This window comes from Nymphaea colorata, chromosome 13, assembly GCF_008831285.2.
Source record: "Nymphaea colorata isolate Beijing-Zhang1983 chromosome 13, ASM883128v2, whole genome shotgun sequence".
Lineage (NCBI taxonomy): Eukaryota > Viridiplantae > Streptophyta > Magnoliopsida > Nymphaeales > Nymphaeaceae > Nymphaea > Nymphaea colorata.
Genome location: NC_045150.1, coordinates 8,338,283 through 8,358,162, shown reverse-complemented (window position 1 = coordinate 8,358,162; position 19,880 = coordinate 8,338,283). Strand labels below are relative to the sequence as shown.

At 37.7% G+C, this 19,880-nt stretch overlaps 2 protein-coding genes across 2 annotated transcripts; one reads left to right on the top strand and one right to left on the bottom strand.

Moving 5' to 3' along the window:
• Positions 1-1,746: 1,746 nt before the first annotated feature.
• On the top strand, positions 1,747-3,563 carry LOC116266640 (probable WRKY transcription factor 65). The gene is made up of 3 exons (XM_031647941.2): positions 1,747-2,125; positions 2,228-2,374; positions 2,786-3,563. The coding sequence occupies exons 1-3, from the start codon at positions 1,995-1,997 to the stop codon at positions 3,318-3,320; spliced, it is 813 nt and encodes a 270-aa protein (XP_031503801.1). The 5' UTR covers positions 1,747-1,994; the 3' UTR covers positions 3,321-3,563.
• Positions 3,564-9,606: 6,043 nt separating this feature from the next.
• LOC116266890 (ras-related protein RABA1d) lies at positions 9,607-14,767 on the bottom strand. The gene is made up of 2 exons (XM_031648347.2): positions 14,373-14,767; positions 9,607-10,194 (listed from the first exon to the last, which is right to left on the bottom strand). The coding sequence occupies exons 1-2, from the start codon at positions 14,591-14,593 to the stop codon at positions 9,753-9,755; spliced, it is 663 nt and encodes a 220-aa protein (XP_031504207.1). The 5' UTR covers positions 14,594-14,767; the 3' UTR covers positions 9,607-9,752.
• Between the last annotated feature and the right edge of the window lie 5,113 nt (positions 14,768-19,880).

Genomic DNA, 19,880 nt, shown 5'->3' with positions numbered 1-19,880 from the left:
TCTCATGAAAATATATATATATAATGTCTTTGCCCCTGTAGAATGCAATATTTGATTTTTTTCATATATAAGATTTATTTTAAGCATATTTTCATAATTTTATTATTCATATATTTTCACATATTCTGCATTCGTGTTTTTTGTTGGTTCTGGGAAGAAAACTGAAAACTTTAGGGGGCACGCTTTGGAGGTGTATGTATACAAGGACCGTCGATCACGTTTCCTACTTTTGACCTCTTGCCCCTTTATCTTCTAACTCCATATCTTCCAACTAACTAAGGATTGTTTTTAGCTAAGGCGGCTGACATGTGTGGGCAATTGCTTACACAAAACTGTTCTGTGGTAATTTTTCTCACTTATATATTGATACCTCTTTTAAAGGTTAAAACTTTATTTACTAGTGCCTTTTCACCATAAACTTCTGGCTCTACCCTTTTTCTTATGTTGATCAAGTATAGGTACTTACCTCCCAGCAGATTTACCTTGGAACATAGAGTCCAATGCACAATGTATTGAATTTCAAAAAACATGAAAATTAAATGTATAATTTGAATTGTATAAAGTCTTAACAATTATATCTTAGCTTGTAAAATTCAATCTAGACAACAACGTATTTGGATGTTTTTTTCAACTAAACCAAATCTTATGAAAAACACCATAAAACACTATACGCATTTGAAAGACGGACCATAGAACATTTTTTGGGTGAACAGGAGATTAACAATCCACAGTTTGTTGGAAATGATGCTCAAAAGCTCATTTATCCCCTCTCTCTTTAGAGTTTTCAGCTACACGGACGTTACCCATAACAGCATTATACTTTTCAACTTAGGTACCATGTCGCACCACTCACAACACGGAGGTATAAGTTGCATGAAAATCAAACTAAAGACCAGATGATCTCAATCAACTATGTTATACCGGATCATAAGCTAATTCATCGATCCAAAAACTTTTCCTAATCAAGATGAATTAGCTTATGATTTTCTTAAATATTATTTTCCGCCGTTCTTTTCAAACGTTTTTATCACGTGAAATTCCACCTTTAAAATTAATTTATTAAAAAAAAATAAACCAATCATGCTCGAGGGCCAAGGAGGAGGGGGAGCAGATCCATCCTAGGAAACGTAAAATAAATCCGAACAGGTCAAGTGGCGATCCATTTAAAGTGACTCCCTCCCTTTTAATTGGCCCCTCCTTTTATTTTAAAGGCAGAGAAAATGACGGTTCGAGACAAGTTTGTGACACCTTTTCCCATCGTGGAAGCAAGCAGCCATGTGAATCCCTTTATTTTAACCTTCAACCACATTGCCCATATTACCCTTGAATATCCCTATCCAGGACATAACAGCCGTTATCTTATCCCTACGCGGCTTTGACTTTATTAAATGTGCGAAAAAGCTCACTGGCCAGATCTCGCGCCCCGATCGAGACGAGTTGACAAAGTTTACCACAACAAAATGTTGTAAATAGATCGAATTAATGTGAGAATTTTTGGATTCTTCTGTGTCACATTCAGGTGAAAACGACAATTTGATTATAATTTTTGAGAAAAAAAAATGCACTAATGTTTTGAAAAAAAGTAAATTTTTTATGAAGATTTTGCTTAAAAACTAGAGTAGGAAGTTAACAACCGATTATTTGATGAAGATTTCTATGATTTGGGTAGAATATGGTAAGTATGTAAGGGCATAATAATAATTTCGAGTCTAAGGGAAAACTTAAATGCACAAGCATGGAGTGCACGACCTTATAAATATGAAGTAAATAATCCATGTATTTGTTTAACAAAATGAAGCACGAACGTCCCTGATCGCCCCCACGTCTCCTCGCCAATTAGTCAGTCTTGGAGTTTCCGGCATGGCTTGCCTCAATTTCCCGGCAGGATTTCTCGGATGACACACCGATTTCCGACATGTGCCTTCGATAAGAAGTATCTGCTGCGCCCCCATCAAGTTGTATTGTACCGGGATCTTTTCTCCCTCTTGTGAATTATGGACGCGTTCAACTCGGTGGAGTCGGACGATAATCCCGTGAGCGTGCAGAGGGTCCTCCAGCCGTCCACGGGCAAATCCGCAGCATTCTCCGGCAATCACAGCGTCCACGACTCGTCTCCCAAGAGAAGGTACTGATGTGATCTTCTTCTGTGTCTGGCGGTAATTTGGTCTCCGTGTCTCTCTTTTTCTCTTTGTTAATTCGAAGGGTGTTCACTGTGCGCCAAATTCAGTAAGAAAGCTGTACAGAAGAAAGTGATCACTGTTCCGATCAGTGATATCGAGGGCTCCAAGCAAAAAGGCGAGACGACTCCACCTTCCGATTCGTGGGCATGGCGGAAGTATGGGCAGAAACCAATCAAGGGATCTCCTTATCCAAGGTTGATCCATCTCCTCTTATCTCTTCTTCGTTTCCTTCTAATTCTCCGTCAATCTTCGTTCCTTTTCATTCAAATTAGAAGAGACCAATGAGGGGAAAAAAAAATTTTCTTGGACGGCAAGATGTCCAAGGGAGGGTACTTTGGTCTTTTGATTGATATGGAGAAGCTAAAGCAGCCAAAAAGGGGAGCATGGAAGATGGGGATATAGCCCACGGTTTCTGCTCTAGAAACGAATACACCCTTGAAGGTCTTAGAAATAACAAAAATACCGTCCTCGGAATCAGGAAGATTTTCTCTGGGAATTCTCATGAATGGCGAGATGGGTGCCCTCGTTTCCTTCGATTTCCAACTTTCTTTTCTTGTTTTCATGTGTTTGGTGATTCCAATTCGTGGGAAAATTCTTCCCTGCAGAGGGTACTACCGGTGCAGCAGCAGCAAAGGGTGCCCGGCGAGAAAGCAGGTGGAGAGGAGCCGGCTGGACCCCACCATGCTCTTGATCACGTACGCCTGCGAACACAACCACCCCTTGCCGGCGGCCGGCCGGACTCCCGGTCAGGCCGACGAGACCAAGCCACAGCGGGAGGAGGCCAAGAAGCCGCACCCGGAGCCTGAGTCAGGGGAAGCCGCGAACAAGTTCGAGCTCGACGATGACGTCTTTGCTGGAAACGGCGTCTGCTGGTTCTCCGACGTCGCGGATCACGCCATCCTCTCGGAGGCTATGCAGATGGACGGTGGAGACTTGGGCTGCACTCAAATGGGCAGCGATGGTAGTGGCGTTGGTGGCGGTGGGGAGGTGGACTTCGGCGAGGACGAGTCTTTTTTCGCCGATCTCGCTGAGTTGCCGGAGGGCTCGGTTGTTTTCCGGCGGGGCGGAGTCTTTGCGGAGGAGGAGTGCCTGGAGGAGGAACAGCGGCGCGCCGCCCTCAGGACGGCCCCTATTGGATAAGAATCAATCTCTCTCTCTGATATTGGAAAAAGAAAAACCGCTTTTTGTCTTCTTTCTACCATTACTACGTTCGACGATGTAACGTCTAAGAAAGAAAGGTATTTTCTTCACATTTTTGTTGCAGTGAGTTCTAAACTTTTATTTTCCTGATATCTCCACTTTGAATCTGCCTAACCATATTATTGTATTTTAAAAAGATGGGTCTTAAATGCAAGTTGAAGCATATTGAAATCTCTTCATGTATCTCTAAATCTTGTAGGACACCAGAAAGAAGGTGTTAGGGTTATTATAATAGAATTGAACATCAGGTTAAAATCTCAAAATTAACAGAATCCATCTTATTCCTAGCAACTAAGATCAAGTTTCTTGGTGCTTCATACAGTTTATGATCGATCGATATGTCCATATATATGCCTCCGGCAGCCTTACGGTAGAGAACTAAAAGGTTTTGCCGGCGTTTCATCTTAGTTAAGCTACAGAGGGTGGCGACTTAACAGGTCGATCTGCAGTACTCTTATTCTTTCAAAGGCAGGTAAGATGCGGGCAGCTTTACCTGGCAGGAAACAAGTTCATTTAATGGCCCAAGTCATCACCATGCATCATTCATCATCGTCATCAGCATCATCACGATTATAATTATAATAATAATCGTAACCATGGCAGTATAATAAGAGGTGTGGAAATTAAGGACCATGGGGCCGGGTTGCTTGTAAGGTGGGTTCTCAAAGGATGGTGACGAGAGGAGACAGTTGGTTGCACATGGTGGGTGGCGTTGATAATTAGAGATGAGTTGGTTGGTTGCTTCCTCGTTGATAATTGTGTTAGGAAGAGAATGACTTCCATGAAAATTGACTTGTGTTTCTTTGGAGCTCATTCTGAGAAAGAGATCTACAGAGAGTTTCTTCGAACTTGTTAGTCGCTTGATGTTTTTCGATAATTTTGTTGGCAAGTGCAAGTCTTGCATGGAAACTACTTTGTGTTTAGCTCAATGAGAGCCGACAAAATGGGAAATCAGTAGCAGAAATTGTGACAATTCGTCACAAAGGAACAAGAACAAAAGGAATACAAAACATAATGCAAAAATCAAACAAACAAAACAAAAAAAAAAGGCAAAATAAAACAGGAGAGGCGCGACTATGTCTCCAAGCAAGCATCGATTAGTGCAAAGAGCTAGGTGCACATCAGCCCGAACCACATACCCCATAGAATAAATGAATTTATGGCAAAGATCAAAGAATGTCACTGTTTCCATTGTCAAACAAGTCCTTAAGAAGGAATGAGAATTTCTAAAGTCATGTCCCTTGAGCAAAAATTTTTTGTTCGGGATTTGATAACAATTAAGCATGGAACATTGAAGGCTCTTGTAAATGGTAATAAAAAAAAGTGTAGACGTAAGGATGGAGGTAGAAGCGTCACGCTCAATACCTAACCGGTCATTATTTACTCGGAGAATATGCAATCTGACGAGACAGCTATGATGTGGGGATGTACATGGAAAAGAGAGACCGATTTCCAGCCCAATTTCATAACTGAATGTTAATCGGAGTTTGATTTCTGACGACGATCTCATAAAGATCCAACCAATTAAATATAAATGATGGAATCTTTTATTTATCTTTTGATTTAAGGGGCATTGGCTGTAGAATGCAAACTAAATGAAGATGAAGATATGCTTTGATAAATTCTGAAAATTAATAAAATTTCTATGCTATTGTATAGAACAATTTTTCTTTTAACTGCAATATTACATTTTAATAAAAGTTTTAAAATAATGATCAGCATATATAGCTCATGTTTATTGGTGCAACTTGGTGTGGGAATTGGGTTGGGGTGCAAGTGGTTTGCTTGTGTACTAAGGGTTTTATTTTTAATGCTACCAAATCATGGTCTTAATTCAAATCCTCATGTATTAATTAGTTAATCTGAATCCAAACCAATCGCCCTTTCTCTAGGCGGTAGGTGAATGTTCTCTTCTCCAATGAATTCCGCTGGGGTTCACCGGAATTTATTCATCATAATCAATGAAATAATCAAAGACTACAATAGCCATATTTTTATATATTTGTTGTTAAGTATCTTGAAGAATCTTCCTCTCATGAGGAGGTTACTTATTCTATATCTTGTTGCAGGATGAAAAAATTAAATGGCTGCAAGGCAGCAGCACTAAATATCCAAACTTTCTCTTCAACTGCACTCCGAGGGGCTTAGCTCAAAATGGGCAAGACTTGAGGTGCATAAAACAGTGTGTTTCAGCTTCGACTCGAGTGGGGTTATGCCCTTGTACTATAAGGAGGGTGAGTTCTATGTGCAAGTTGAAACACATCGATATCTCATCGCCAGGCACCGATAAAGCTCTAGGCCTTAGAAGCGAGAGGAGGAAGGGGCTTTGGCTCTCACCCTTGTGATGGGATTAATCATCCCACTCACTCCAAAGGGTGGTAGTGTACTGGGCGGTAAGGTGGTCCGACTCCTCTAAAGACTTGTGTTCGAATCTTGGAGTGGTCACTATCACGTCCCAGTATGTTCTACCTCTGAACCGTAAAAGGTTCTGAAGCATGCTCTGTGAACCCAGGGGGACGGGCAATGAGGGGCACCAGTGGCCTTAACCACTCGCCCTTAAAAAAAAGCAAACAAACAAACATTACATGCATATATCTTATGGGTTATAGATTAGAGGAAGACACTTAACCCTTCCTACAATATAAACATCATAAACATCAATCTTATCACTAACAGGACACCCTGCTATCACTGTCTTTTAGTGCAAATAACAAAAATTTCAACATCAAGTCCACACAGGACTTGCACATACCAATGACTTGTTCTCAGCCATATCACAATCACTTCCCTCTCTTCTTTAGACCGGTCAAATTTAAGACGATTTTTAAATAACTGAGCCCCACATGCAAAATGCTTCTTGAAGATAAAGAATTCACCTCGGTGGACATCAGCATTCTCAATCCACAGCTTCCAAATCATAATATCAAGTATTTGCCTCTTAACAACAAAAAAGTCGACTTGTTTTCAAATTATTCTGGAACCATCAATTGGAAAATACAAGAAAAGGTTGGGGTACATGACTCTTAGGGAGTATTTGATAGCCTTGGATTTAAGATCATTGAGAATCTTAAATCCGCAGATTTAAGAAACATCTTTTAACCAAGAAAATTTTTTCGATTTCTGAAGCCTATCAAGAGTTAAGAGTACTTTTCCTTCTACTACTAGATTAACGTAAACCCCGCCTTGGTCGAGGAACAGTTGAATGAAACCAGCCCCCCAAGATTTTGAAATTTAAATTTTTACCTTTAAAGTTTTTGGAATTTCTAATTTGGCCCTTATAAGAATTTTCAATATTCGTGTCATATTTTACGTTCAGCCTGATTAAGAAGAAAATCCTAGCTCCGTCACTACCATGCATCCATGCCAGCAACTTTCAAGCCTCCATAGATGTAAGAGTAAATTTTCCACCCCTTTTTCAGGCTCACAAAAGTGATCTCATCCAAGTACTTGAAGAAGTTCAATTATTATGATTCTATTCATCTATCCATGAAACCAGCAACAAGCTTTTCAATACATTTAATTTGTGAATTAGCGAGTCAAGATACAAGAGTAAGAAGAATTGACTTCAACAAGCAATGCCTAGCTACTCTTGAGGAAGAGTGAAGCTTAAATTTTAGGAGGGTAGTCTATAAGCAACTTTTGATACGTTTCTTACTTCATACATCTTAATACCACTATCAGAAAGTCACCGCAACCAGCTTTCTCGGGTGAGTGAAGTTTGATCCACTGCCCTAATAAGGCTGAAACTTCCATCCAACCCCTCGTTCCCTAAGATATAGGGTCTGCTTTGGTGCTTCGAGATACTGCTTCCACCGCACTCCAACTTACGTGTCGGTAGCCCTCATTTATAACACAAAGAGTTGGCACCCCAGGATTTCGAAGTGGAGACGGGTTGCCTACTAGCCCCTACCCAATTCCGTTGTGCCAACCCCCTTGAAGATTAGCTTTAAATATGTTGACCGCATGAAACATAAATATAAAGGGATTTGTCTTCAATAACTCAAAAACCAACTGAATCGTGAGCACTTTTGTTGAGACCAACTGAATTTTGGAAAGACGGAAAGACAAGCATGTCATTTTTTGCTCTTAAAAAAAAGGAGCACACCATCTAGATAAATCAGATATATGTTCAAATGTATCAGCTTTTTGGATATTCACATATTTGGATTCCAAATACAAACATAGAAAAGACATATCCGAAGATTTGACAATCTGAATCTAATGCAAATCTGACTTTTACATTCATGTCTGAATCCAAATCTGAATTTTGAACTGAATCCAACCTGATTTTCAAGATGTAAGAGCATTGAATATAGGATATTTATTTAAAACTAAATTTAAGCTGAATTTAAATCTGATTGGGTAATAATGTATATTTAGTTCCAAACTGATCTGATGTCTGATGTCATTTTTTAAATCCAAATCTGATCCAATTTCTTAAAAAAAAAAATCATATCCCACTGTTTTGGAACGTTTCGGTCAAATATCCGAACCAAATCGGATATATTAACATCCCTACATCTGCATATAAAAGAAAATAGAATATAATCTTTCTATCATAGTACTGAAACTTAATACGTTGTCTTAATGTTCCTATTTGCAGTTTCCTAGAGACAATCTTCATTATATCTATAAAAAGATACAGCGAGGCACATCCCCTTTCAACTGCTAAAGTGATCTCCCATTGCTCCCACTTGAAATATTGAAAAGGATGTCATTGAGAACAAACACAGTCTAATCAGTCTATCTTTCGTGAAACCCAATTAGATCAAACTCTCACCGTAAGAACCTCAATTGATATGTCGGTCAAATGTCTTAACCAAATCAATCTTGATAGTGAATTAGTAAACCAATTCCGGCCAAGAGTCCACGACATCGTCCACAGTGAGAATAAATTGACGATGTATTTGTATGCGCACAAAAGCTCCTTGGTTTCTTATTATAATCATATCAAGAAGTTGTCCCATATGCTGCACCATTATGACAACCTGAGTAGGCCTGAACCACGAGCCAAGCTCGATCTCGAGCCGACTCTTTTGCTAAGCAAGCTAAGCTCGAGTTGATGTTTTGACTCGTTCACTTAATCGAGTCGAGTTCGAGTTCATATTTGAGCTTGACTCGTTTAAGCTTGACTCAGCACAGGTTTCATGAGTGGATCCAAGGTCAAGTCGACTCAGCTCTTGTTCAGGCCTACACATGAGAGGAGATTCATAAACAAAAAAGTCTTACAGGCCTACGAGTCCTCGACAACTCCATGAACTGGTTATCATCTTGTAAACGATTATCCATTTATTCTTCTCCCTTCATTTTGCATTAATAAATATGCAGAGAACTTTGTTAAAAATGCCTCCTCCGTGAAGCCAATCAACTCTGAACCTTTGCCTCCAGTTGTTTTTCTTTGACGATTAACAATTTCCAAAGCTCCTTAGATTATTTGCTTGGTTTTTTCAAATATTTGCTTAATTTGTTCAGGATGCAGGAAGCTTGCTCATCTTGTTCATTATTTCCCTGATGATTCCTTAGTTGAGAAGAATTTCTATTTAGTCTAATCTCAACAGACACATGGCAAACAAACACCTTACTGGTGGCGGATTCCCCAACAGCTTGGCACTATTTCTAATCTAGTGTGAGAAACATTCTATTCATGTATTGCTTCTCGCGACTTTCTTGCAGTTTCAGTGGCAGCTCTCAACATGTAGCAAAATATGACTAGGTTTCAAATTTCATTGTCGACGGTATCAAGGGTATGCATTATCAAATGAAGATGTGTTTGCTTCCTGCTGTCTAAACCATAGTTGGCTGACTCGCCAAGTTGGCCTGGGAATCGCCTGAGTCAATTCAGATCGCTAGAAAACCTAGCTACAAGTCAAGAACCAGAACCAAAGAACGTGATTAATTTTATCCATGCGAGGTTCAAACATGACGTCTTGCAGGAGAAATTAACCGCTGGATGACTATTAAACCATCATCTTTTTCTGAAATATGCGTTGTATGAAACTATTCAAATACGAAGAAACAGTGTCTCATCTTTAGACATCACACTGTGACATTTCGTCAGCATGGATGTGGAATTGACACCAGAAACTAAAGGGCTCCTAATTCAATCCTCCTCAAGAAGGAAAACCCATCTCAACTGTCATATGGTACAAGCAAGGATTTTGATGATTTGTGAATATTGGCTCATCATCTGTTATCTTCTAATCCTATCATTTGACAGAAGAAAAGGAAACACAACTCTTTCCTGCTGGATGTCAAGCAAAACGGTCTAGATTTGAAGCTGAAGTTTTTTAGAGCCCGCATACAAGAAACAATGGCAAGCAGAACTGCTATGTGTAAACCGACAACTTTTCCGCAGTACCAATTATCAAGGCTCTAGTTTGAGCAGCACCCAATTCTCTTTAGTGCAGAAACATCATCTTTGTTTCCAATATTTATCTTCTCCCCCTTGCTCGGCAATGTTGCTGCAGCTCCATCTTCGCCTGGCTCAACAGCTTTCTTGCTCACTATGTGATAAATCTGTGTCAAGACCTCTGCGAATGCATCCTCGACATTTGTGGATTCCAATGCAGATGTCTCCATGAAATAGAGAGACTCACGCTCTGCAAGATCTTTCCCATCCTGAGTAGAAACTGCAACAAGATGACGAAGGTCGGATTTGTTGCCAATGAGCATCACGACTATGTTGGGGTCAGTATGGTCTCTTAACTCCTTCAGCCATCTCTCACAATTCTCAAATGTCGCATGCCGGGTGACATCATACACGAGCAGTGCACCAACTGCCCCCCTGTAGTATGCACTGGTAATAGCACGGTACCTGTGTCATGTGAAAAATATTCATATTTGTCTGATATCGATGTATGTGACTCTTCCAACCAAATCATGAATATTTATGTGAACTGATTTACGGCACATTATAAAGCAAACATGAGTTATACGTTGGAAATTAAAATTAAATTTGTGTTACATATGTAATAAGATATTATAAACATATTCAACAACATTTTCCACTTGGCTGATACAGGAAATTGGCAATACATGCCTCTTAATGTTTGGCCACAGACAGGAATGTGAACCGTTTGGGATTCAAATTAACCAAGTCTGGGGAAGCAAATTTCTATCAGATTCAGAACAGCCATAAAACCAAAACACCAAATCCATGTTTGCACCATTTACCTCCATCGCCATAACCATTGCTTTAGTTAGTTTTAAATTCCCGTATCTTAGATCAATTCTGAAAATTAATTTTCAGCTGTTGCATTAAAGAAGCATAATGTTAAGCAAAACTGGTAAACTTTAGAAGAGCCCAATAACCACGGACAGAAAGAATCCCCAAAGCCAAGAATTTGAATTAATAGAAGGAAACAACTAGGTTCTTCCTTTCTTCTTTCAGAAGTAAATATGATCTGAACTGCTAGTACTTTCACTATCAAAAAGACTCAGAGAGGGGAGGGATGGTGGATAGAGGAGAGAGAGAGTCTGCCGGTTATAAGCTAAATACAACCAACTGTATCTTACATAGTATCATATGACTTCTAACATAATGTGAAATGATAAAACAAACCTGTAAGAATGGTACTTTTGATTTTATGTTTAAAACACAAAAGACAACTGCCATAGCCAAAAAAAAAAAATTAACAGAGCACTTCACAAAAAAATGCCTTTTTTTTCTGGTGCTATGGTCATTTCACTCGGTTGAATGCAGATAATTCCTAATATTAGTCTTGAAAAGATTCAGCAGAAACTGTCTATCTACCACCAAGCAGAAGCAGGTAAATGGCATGGCACCTAACCTTCAAGTTCATTTGAACGACTAGATACCTAACCTTCTCATCAGACCACAAACACCACCACCCCAAAGAAAAGGGGAAAAAAGAGGAACCCCCAACGAAAAAAGGGACAAAACCCTCACGACACAAATCCTACTTGTTGAGTTGGTCTCTTACTGACTTCCAGGGACCACTTGGGTGGAAAATGACGATGATGGCACCATAAACCAGGAAGCAGCCAGCGTTTTGCCAGTAGAGAAGCCATATCGACTAACCATAATTCAACAATACCCATGCTAGAGGGATCATTCAAAATTTCAAAATACTGTGCTGGTAGAAGGGGAGTCATTCTTCAGGGTGGCTCCTATGGCTTGATTTGTCCTTTCACCATGTATATATGAATAATAGAACATTAACTGCCTTTAACAAAGGGTAGTTTATAATCAATGCCTTTAAGCACATGTTAGTAAGTGTAGGTACATCATAAACTGAAGCAGTTAGAAAGTTGCATGGAATATTTCTTAGCAAATACCACTTATAAATAAGTCTTATAGAAAAACTGTGCTACTTCAGGACAATAACAACTACTTTTTTCAGTTGTCAGTTTAAAAGATATCACTATCAAACCAGGAAAAAAATCCAACACATTTTTCTAATTATCAATGTTGTTACTTTTACATGCTTTACAAAGTTTTTGTATTTTATATACATTGCTATTTTCCTATTATTGCCTAAGAAAATAAGCAGTTGGATAAAAGAATCACAAATGTCACTTATCATCAATTAGTAGCATGGGCGCAAATACCATTCTCGGGTTTCTATCAGCAAGGCTTCCTTGAGAATTATTCAAGAAGTTTTCTTTTCTCATGAAGATATGGAGTTCAAAAAAATAAAAAATGTAAAAAAAAAATAATAAAAAAGATTATATAAAACCTTATTTTTACAAAGACACCGATATAATTTCAAGCATTTATTAAAACTGTTAAAATAGACCTAAAATTACAATATATTAAACAAGATTTTTTCTGAAACCAACACAATTTAAAATGACAGAAACACAATACTTTCATTTTGGAATTTTTTTCAAAATAGCCTGCTTTTTTACCTTTGTTTTTTACTTTTGCCATGTTGTTTTGAATAAAACACTGATATTTGTGTCAAGTGACAGATACTTCAAAACATGGAACAAAATCAACAAGCTGCATCTGAAATAGAGCATTGATGACATTGTTGAAACATTTTAACATTATAACATATTTCCACATATAAGAAATTTGAGCCTCCACCAGCTAAAGTCCAATAGTTTACGAAGCTAGAACAAACCCTAACCTTAATTAAATGGGTCATAGTCATACACATCCTGCGTATTTGTGTGCGTGTGTGAGAGAGAGAGAGTAGCTAACTCAGAACAACGATCTTCTAACAATCAAATATCAAACTAATGGAAGAGTGTGGTTATGTAGGTGACATAGACAACTCAATGGACATGCTACCATGTATTAACTTTTTGCTACTGCAGGAGCTCGAACTGATTCTTAACAAGAACAATATAAGAAACATGAGAGAACATATACAACATGAACCAACTAGGTCAGCATATTTACAGGTAACCCACTATCTTTGCAATGAGAAATCTTCTGGCATGTGCCTTACAATTATGCAAGGAAACAACAATTCAACCATGTTATTGCACAAATTTTTTACCATACAATCAGGTCTCTTAGAAGGCCAAGCAAAGCCGATGAAACTGATGGCATCAGATTAACACATAAACATCACGAGGAGTAAATCCCATGATATGTAGCAAACTTTGAGTATCCCACAATCGAAGTTGAAGAAAGAAATCTCAGGATGATAAAACTTACAAGAATAGATAAAGACTTCAACAAGAAATTGGTGGGTAAAAGGGAGCACAACAAAATTGAAGCAGGTTCACAAAATCATGTTTTCTAATTCTTCACAATCTGATATAGCAAAAGCAGATATATCACTGCATGTCCACAAAATGTATCTGCCTTTCTCTAATATAAATAAAATTATGAGAGAACAAACTTTGATACAGATGCAATCAGCAGAGGTAGCAGTTTCCCTTAATTTCGCATGAACCACGACTTTGAACATGTATGCAAACTCATCCAGGATCTTCAAGATTCAAGCTCACAGTTGGCTTGGTCATCTCTCTTATTTTCAATTTTCATATACAACAGTAGCACCTCCAGAAGAATATGCTAAAACATAATAGCAAATCGAAATATAAATAGAACCAGCTTTAATTGCATTAACATGTGTCACCATTGTGTGCATGCCCATATGGAGATCCAAAGTCAAGAATAACAAGCCATTTTATAATCAGCTTCCACTACCCTCAAGCACAAATATCATCATTCTACTTAACTGACCGCCAAAAGACAAGATCCTAAAGCTCACTCAAACAACCATTGTCAGTGCCATCCGAAAGCCAAAAATACAAAAAAAAAAATTGTCCAACAAGTGACTAATTTAAAATAGTTGCACAAAAGAGCAACAGATTGAATATATACACCTTCTCTAGTCAAAACTTGAACTCTCCGTGTAGGTTACAGGAAAAAGTAAGATATACAAGAGAGATGATGTTCCCAAAGCTGAACCCATAAAAGAACCATGGTCTCCACAATGATATATTAGGTGCATTAACAACATGATCTCATAAGATCCGGGGATCAAGTCGTTCCTAAAGTTGCACAAGGCCCTAATTCTCAAGCTCCAATTTCCTACAAACAACCCCCCATAAAAGTCTGTAAGGAAGAACAATGTGAAACGAGCAAAATGCAGTTATAGCCCCAACTAGATTGTCTGATTCATTTACATCGGAAACAAATATAACCCAAGCAAAATCACAAATTTCATTTATCCAAAAAATTCATCATCTCCTACAAACTGCATCAGATCTAAACGAACATAAGAAAAGAAGCACAAATTCAAGAAGAAGCACATTGACGTAGAAAGCTACCAAAACTCAACCAGTGCAGAAAACAAAAGAAACCAGCATCTCCGACTAATACATTCACATGACTTACTGAAATCCATTACCCTATAAACCCAAAGCAACAAAACCCAGAGAGAAAACGAAAGACCATATGCCAACATGTTCATCACAAGTAGATATTCAGAAAACACCAAAATGAAGCCGCCAGCATAACCAGTGACAGCAAAAAATGAACACACACAGAGTGTATCATGCATGTACCTCTCTTGACCAGCAGTGTCCCAAATCTGAGCTTTGATGACCTTCCCGTCCACATTCAGACTTCTGGTTGCGAACTCCACACCAATTGTAGACTTCGACTCCAAGCTAAACTCGTTCCTGGTGAACCTCGACAACAAGTTGGACTTTCCCACGCCCGAGTCCCCAATCAACACCACCTTGAAGAGATAGTCATAGTCGTCCTCTGCTCTATAACCAGCCATCTCTCTCCCTCTCTGTGTATGTGCGTTGTATGTGTGCTCCTGTGAGACTATAAAGGAACAAAAAGAAAGATACCCACAAAAAGCGGAAATGAGAGAGAGAGAGAGAGCACGACAGAGAGACAGAAAGCGAGGCCGACCAACACGCCTTCTGTCAATCGCTGGTGCAAATATTATTATATCTTGTTATTATGTGTTCCGAAAGGCTTTCCTTTCCCCCCTTTTCATCCCCTTCCTTCCTGTTCGCTTGTTCGGTATTTTCAACTTGAGGGAAGGAGGGAATACTGAAAGTTCGTGGACTGAATCTTTCTCATTAAGAAATCTCTAATTTCGTGGCTTCAATCGGTGGAAACGCGTAGTTGTTTAATTTTGTTTCAAATATTTTTAACAAAAATAAAAAACAAAAAAGGTTGCCTCCTCCTCTAGGAGAAATTACGCAGAGAAAGCAAAACCTTAAATAAAAAACAAAGTGCATATAATATATTGATAAAGGCTATTATTTCGCATTGTTCTTCGAAAAGCCTACTATATATATATATATATATACAAAAGAAATTAAACGGTGATTTAGCTTTTTAAAGTCTTCAATTATTTAATCAGACCGACCAATATAACATGATGAATGGTTAAACAAAAAAACAAGAAGAAAAAATGATAAAACATTTTCATCGTCCAAGTATTAGTTTTCACATTTTTGTTTCATATTTTTTCACAATCATTCTATCTGCATCAAATGGACAGCACTAATTAAATATTTGGGTAATTCTGGCAGAGTCATCATTCACTATATGTTGATAAATGCTAGACAATCTAGATAATACACAAAAACTAGACCTTTTAAAATTAAATATTAAAGTGTTTTTTCATCTTACAATCTAACCTTATAGATGTGACTATAAGAGTAATTTGATGAGAAACATATTTTAAGTTACTTTTTTGGTTTAATAATAATATTTTTTTAATAATCCAAAACTGAACAGTTCAGATAACATCAAAATTTCGATTTAATCAAACTTTCTACAAAAATAACTTGAACAAGAACATGATTTATGTTAAATTAGTATTTTTAAACACATCAAGATTATAGATGTATATATAGGATGATATTTTTTTATTTCCCATCGTTAAAAACTATCGCAATCGATATATTTACTAGGGCGCTGTTTAACTACAAGTCTTTAGCAATAGGATACCCTTTTTATGATAATTTCTAACGACAAAAAATTAAAAATATTTTCCTACCTTAATATATATATAAATTAAAGAAGGTTGGTCTGATCATACGAGAGTCGAGTCGAAGTGATCTTACATTCTCTCACCCTTCAGCACATGAGACGAGAAAGTAAATAGAATACCCAGAAAACAAAGAATTGTTGAAGATACTGGATCTCTTGGAAAAGGTGTTTTTATTTTTTCAGTTTATAATTGTCCCAAGTGATTTCTTACTTTGTTTGACTCAAACGCGTGTTCCAAGACTGCGGCCCCCAAAAAATTGGCACCAAAACAAATTATTCGGATTAAAGCAACTTGACGGGATGTGGAGGTGTTTGATTCCACATCTAGTGCAGCGTTTGATCCTCAAAAACGAAAAGACTTAGAGTGATTCATGCAGTAGAAAATTTTTTATCCCTTGTTGCGTTGTATCGGTTTAATCACCGATTCGGCGTATTATCCGTATCGATCTTTATTTTTAAATTAATTTAAAATTAAAAAAAATTACAAATTCGTGTCACATTCACATATCGTGGATACGCGGTGTTATGGGATTCGGGTTTCTCTCATCACGTGACATGATGGCAGCACGTGAAGGCGAAGCCCACAGGCTTGTTGCCAATGTGTCAATATGACACCAATGGGACCAACGTATGACTATTTATTTTTTATTTTTTATCAATTTAAAATGTCCTAAAAAAAAAGCAAGACCCATATGAGCCAACACTTGAAACTCTTCTCAACAACTTTCTTCGTGTTCGTGTATATATATGTATATATATATAAGTTTTTATATTTCAACGTAGGCCAAATATCAATTTTCAAATTTTTATATATGGTAAGTGAAATGTGTAAAAATTTTACATGTAAATTTTTAACCCTTTTTTTTTGTTTAGGTAGGGTCATAGCCCTTGTGGGTCCTACCTTGGCTCCGCTATTAGTCATGCTTATGTTATTCATAATCTGGATCTCCTCTTATTTCTTTTACAACACAGAGAGCTGACCCTACAAAAGCCCGAACCAATACTGCTGCCCCCTCTCTCTATATACTAGCAATATATGCTCTAAAACTTGATAATATAATGTTATACTGTCCTTATAAGTCGCATTGTATCCGGGGCGGACGTAGAGCTCGAGTCATATTTTGAACCATTCACATAAACAGATCGGTAATAGTATTAGATTTGTGCCAGTTCAGTATTAATATAAAAATGCTCAGTGTGTAAGCACAATCATATACATGGTATCTACATTCTAGAATAAATCAATATATAAACATATATGGCAGATTGACCGCATCCCTGCAGCCATATCAACTAGAGCTTTGTTTTTTTCCACAGGAACGTGTGCCGTTTACGGTCAGTTTCGTTTTATTTACATAAATTTAATATTTTTTTGAAGCGGCTCCTTGAGACTTACCTGCAAAGGTTGGGAATGTCTTTGATGTGGTTAAAAAGTTAAAAACTTTTTCTACCATATAATAAAAGAATATGATCAACTCCTAAGACCAAGCGCAATTAATTTGTTAGAGAAGGCGACAGATCCAAACTCAATGAAGGATCTGACACTCGAATGGGTTGTTCAGGATGAAGCGGACGTTGGATCGATACAGATATTCCGTCTCCTGGCTCTAAGCTTCTTCATGCTTAATATTTTAATCTTGATGCTATTCTGGAAGAGGGTCAGGATTTGGTACTGGGAAGTATGAAGCCGCCGGGAAATCCGTTTCTGATCGATCGGAATCCTGTACAGCCGAAAAGAAGAAAAATCTCCAGGTTCAATCCATTATTTGCCAAACCTACTTGGACCAACAGGCACATATGAGGTGTCTAGTTCAGGAACCTGATTTTGTTGTTTAAATTAAACTTTAAAATTTGAAGAGAAAAAAAAAGTAAAGTTCAGAGTTATCGATGGATTCAAATATGTGGCTTTAACTTCAAAAAGACTACAAATCAAGACAACCATTTATATAATAACTTTCTTTATAAACCCTTGAACATTTTTCTTTATACATTTCTCACAATCTTTAATACGAGACTAAATTTTTGAGATGTTATAGTGACTGTCATGTTTCGATGCTACTTTTCAAAGTTTTACAAACATGGCATTTGAGTTAAAAGAAACATGGCATTTGAGTTAAAAGATATACCTCAAAACCTTAAAGAAATGAAAGAATGACCTTGGAGGCTTTACTCTGAATGTGGTTTCCTAAGTAAACATTAAAAAAAAAAAAAAAAAAAAAGTAAAAGTGTTTTAGAACCTGAGTCGTCGGATTCGTTTTCCCTTGTAAAAGTTTTCTTGCAATTAAAATCATGCCATCAAACGCCTCCTAAAACTGGCATTTTACCATTGCAATCCAGGCCAAAAAACGACCCCCTACCGACTTGGGCCGGTAAACTATTTTTAAGTCAATGACACAATGCTGAAGTTGCATCTTTTTTTGCCCTGTGATCTAATACAAATCTGTCTAACCTTAGCATAACTATGGAGAAAAATGTTTTATAAACTGGTTTTCTGACTATTCCGCCCCGACACAAAGTGTTGACTTTATTTTTTATTTATGACGAGTAATGTTGGTCTAATTTAAGATAATCAACTGCAAGTTCTTATATATATATATATATATATATATATATATATATATATATATATATATATATAAAAGCAGAGTTAGTAAGGCCAAAGTCAATAATTCCTCCAATTTTTTCATGGGGATTCTAAAACTTTCCATTCCCCACCCACACGGAAACCAAGTGGGGAAGAAAATGCATTTTTTTTTATTGGTAGCCCACTTTCGGGCCATAATATGCTAAACTGGCTTCATGTTTATGAATTTCTTATTAATACACGGTGCACTGCCACTTACCATCGTTGAGTAGGGGCTTATCCTTTCAATCGCCCTTTTAACTCTAAGTTGAAAACTCAACCAAATCAAACAATACGAAGTTTACTTTTTTATCAAAGTAAATAAATGTCTTTAGGCATTTGACTGATGATATCATCAATTTGATTCACGTAGATGCTAGGTCTTTTTGCCAATAAGATATAATGTATTAGTTGATATACATTGGTTTTCTTTCAGCTCTAAACCATGCAGCTCTAGATTTAGGAGAAAATGAAATCTATGATCGAGCTAATGATCTCCTTCATGCTTTTTCCCTCCCTCTCGACATTAGTGAGTGCATTAGTATTAGGCAATGAAATCCCCACATGTAAAGCTGTTTTAGAAACTATGACCAAAGGGTAGGCCCTAAAATAACAGGCTTTTATTGAAAATCCAAATCACGCCTTGGATCTAACGAAGAAGATCCAATCACAATCAAATTCAAATAGCTGAATCAATTCCAAAGCAGCTCCAATCCAACTGAATCTAAACGGATCTTTCATGGCTGCTTCTTTTACCAATGTCCCTTCCACATTCAAACGGTTGACATCCTACCATAACCATCTTCCTATACAAATGAACAACCATTGACTCATATTATATACCAAACATACATACATATTTTATATATACATATATATACCAAACATCTCTCTCTCTCTCTCTCTCTCTCTCTGTCTATATATATATATATATATATATATATATATATATATATATATATATATATGAGAGAGAGAGATTGTGCTATCCACGTTTCTAAGAAATGCATTAAACCCCACACCTCCCCCTTTAATAAATGGAGTTAAATAAAGCAGTTTCTCCATGCCTCCCCCTCTTATTTTAGGCCTAAATCTGGGTGTTGCTTATGCCCGAAACTGACAGCCATGTCTCTGCCCTCTACTTCATCATCCGCTTCTTCTTCTTCCTCTCATGGGGAGAATTCAACACCTCTGGTGCAAGTGGTGCCTAGACATCTCTCAGACAAGCTGCTCGGAAAATTTTCCGACTTGTCAGAGTTCGGGTTCGACTACGAGCGCAGTGGGTTGTGGTCTCCGCCGGTCCGGCGACGCGCGTTCCTCATGTCCTCGGACAGAATATGCACGGAAGAGGAGATGTTTGCCAGATTGAAAGCGGCCATGGAAGCTCAGTCCTGCAAACAGAGGAGGATGAACCGTTGGCATCGCGCTTGGA

Excerpts from the sequence above, each read along its gene's own strand:
- LOC116266640 (XM_031647941.2), top strand. The coding sequence starts at position 1,995 with ATGGACGCGTTCAACTCGGTGGAGTCGGACGATAATCCCGTGAGCGTG. Across the intron at positions 2,126-2,227 it reads GACTCGTCTCCCAAGAGAAG|TAAGAAAGCTGTACAGAAGA; the intron begins GTACTGATGTGA and ends CGCCAAATTCAG. Across the intron at positions 2,375-2,785 it reads AAGGGATCTCCTTATCCAAG|AGGGTACTACCGGTGCAGCA; the intron begins GTTGATCCATCT and ends TCTTCCCTGCAG.
- LOC116266890 (XM_031648347.2), bottom strand. The coding sequence starts at position 14,593 with ATGGCTGGTTATAGAGCAGAGGACGACTATGACTATCTCTTCAAGGTG. Across the intron at positions 10,195-14,372 it reads GACACTGCTGGTCAAGAGAG|GTACCGTGCTATTACCAGTG; the intron begins GTACATGCATGA and ends CACATGACACAG.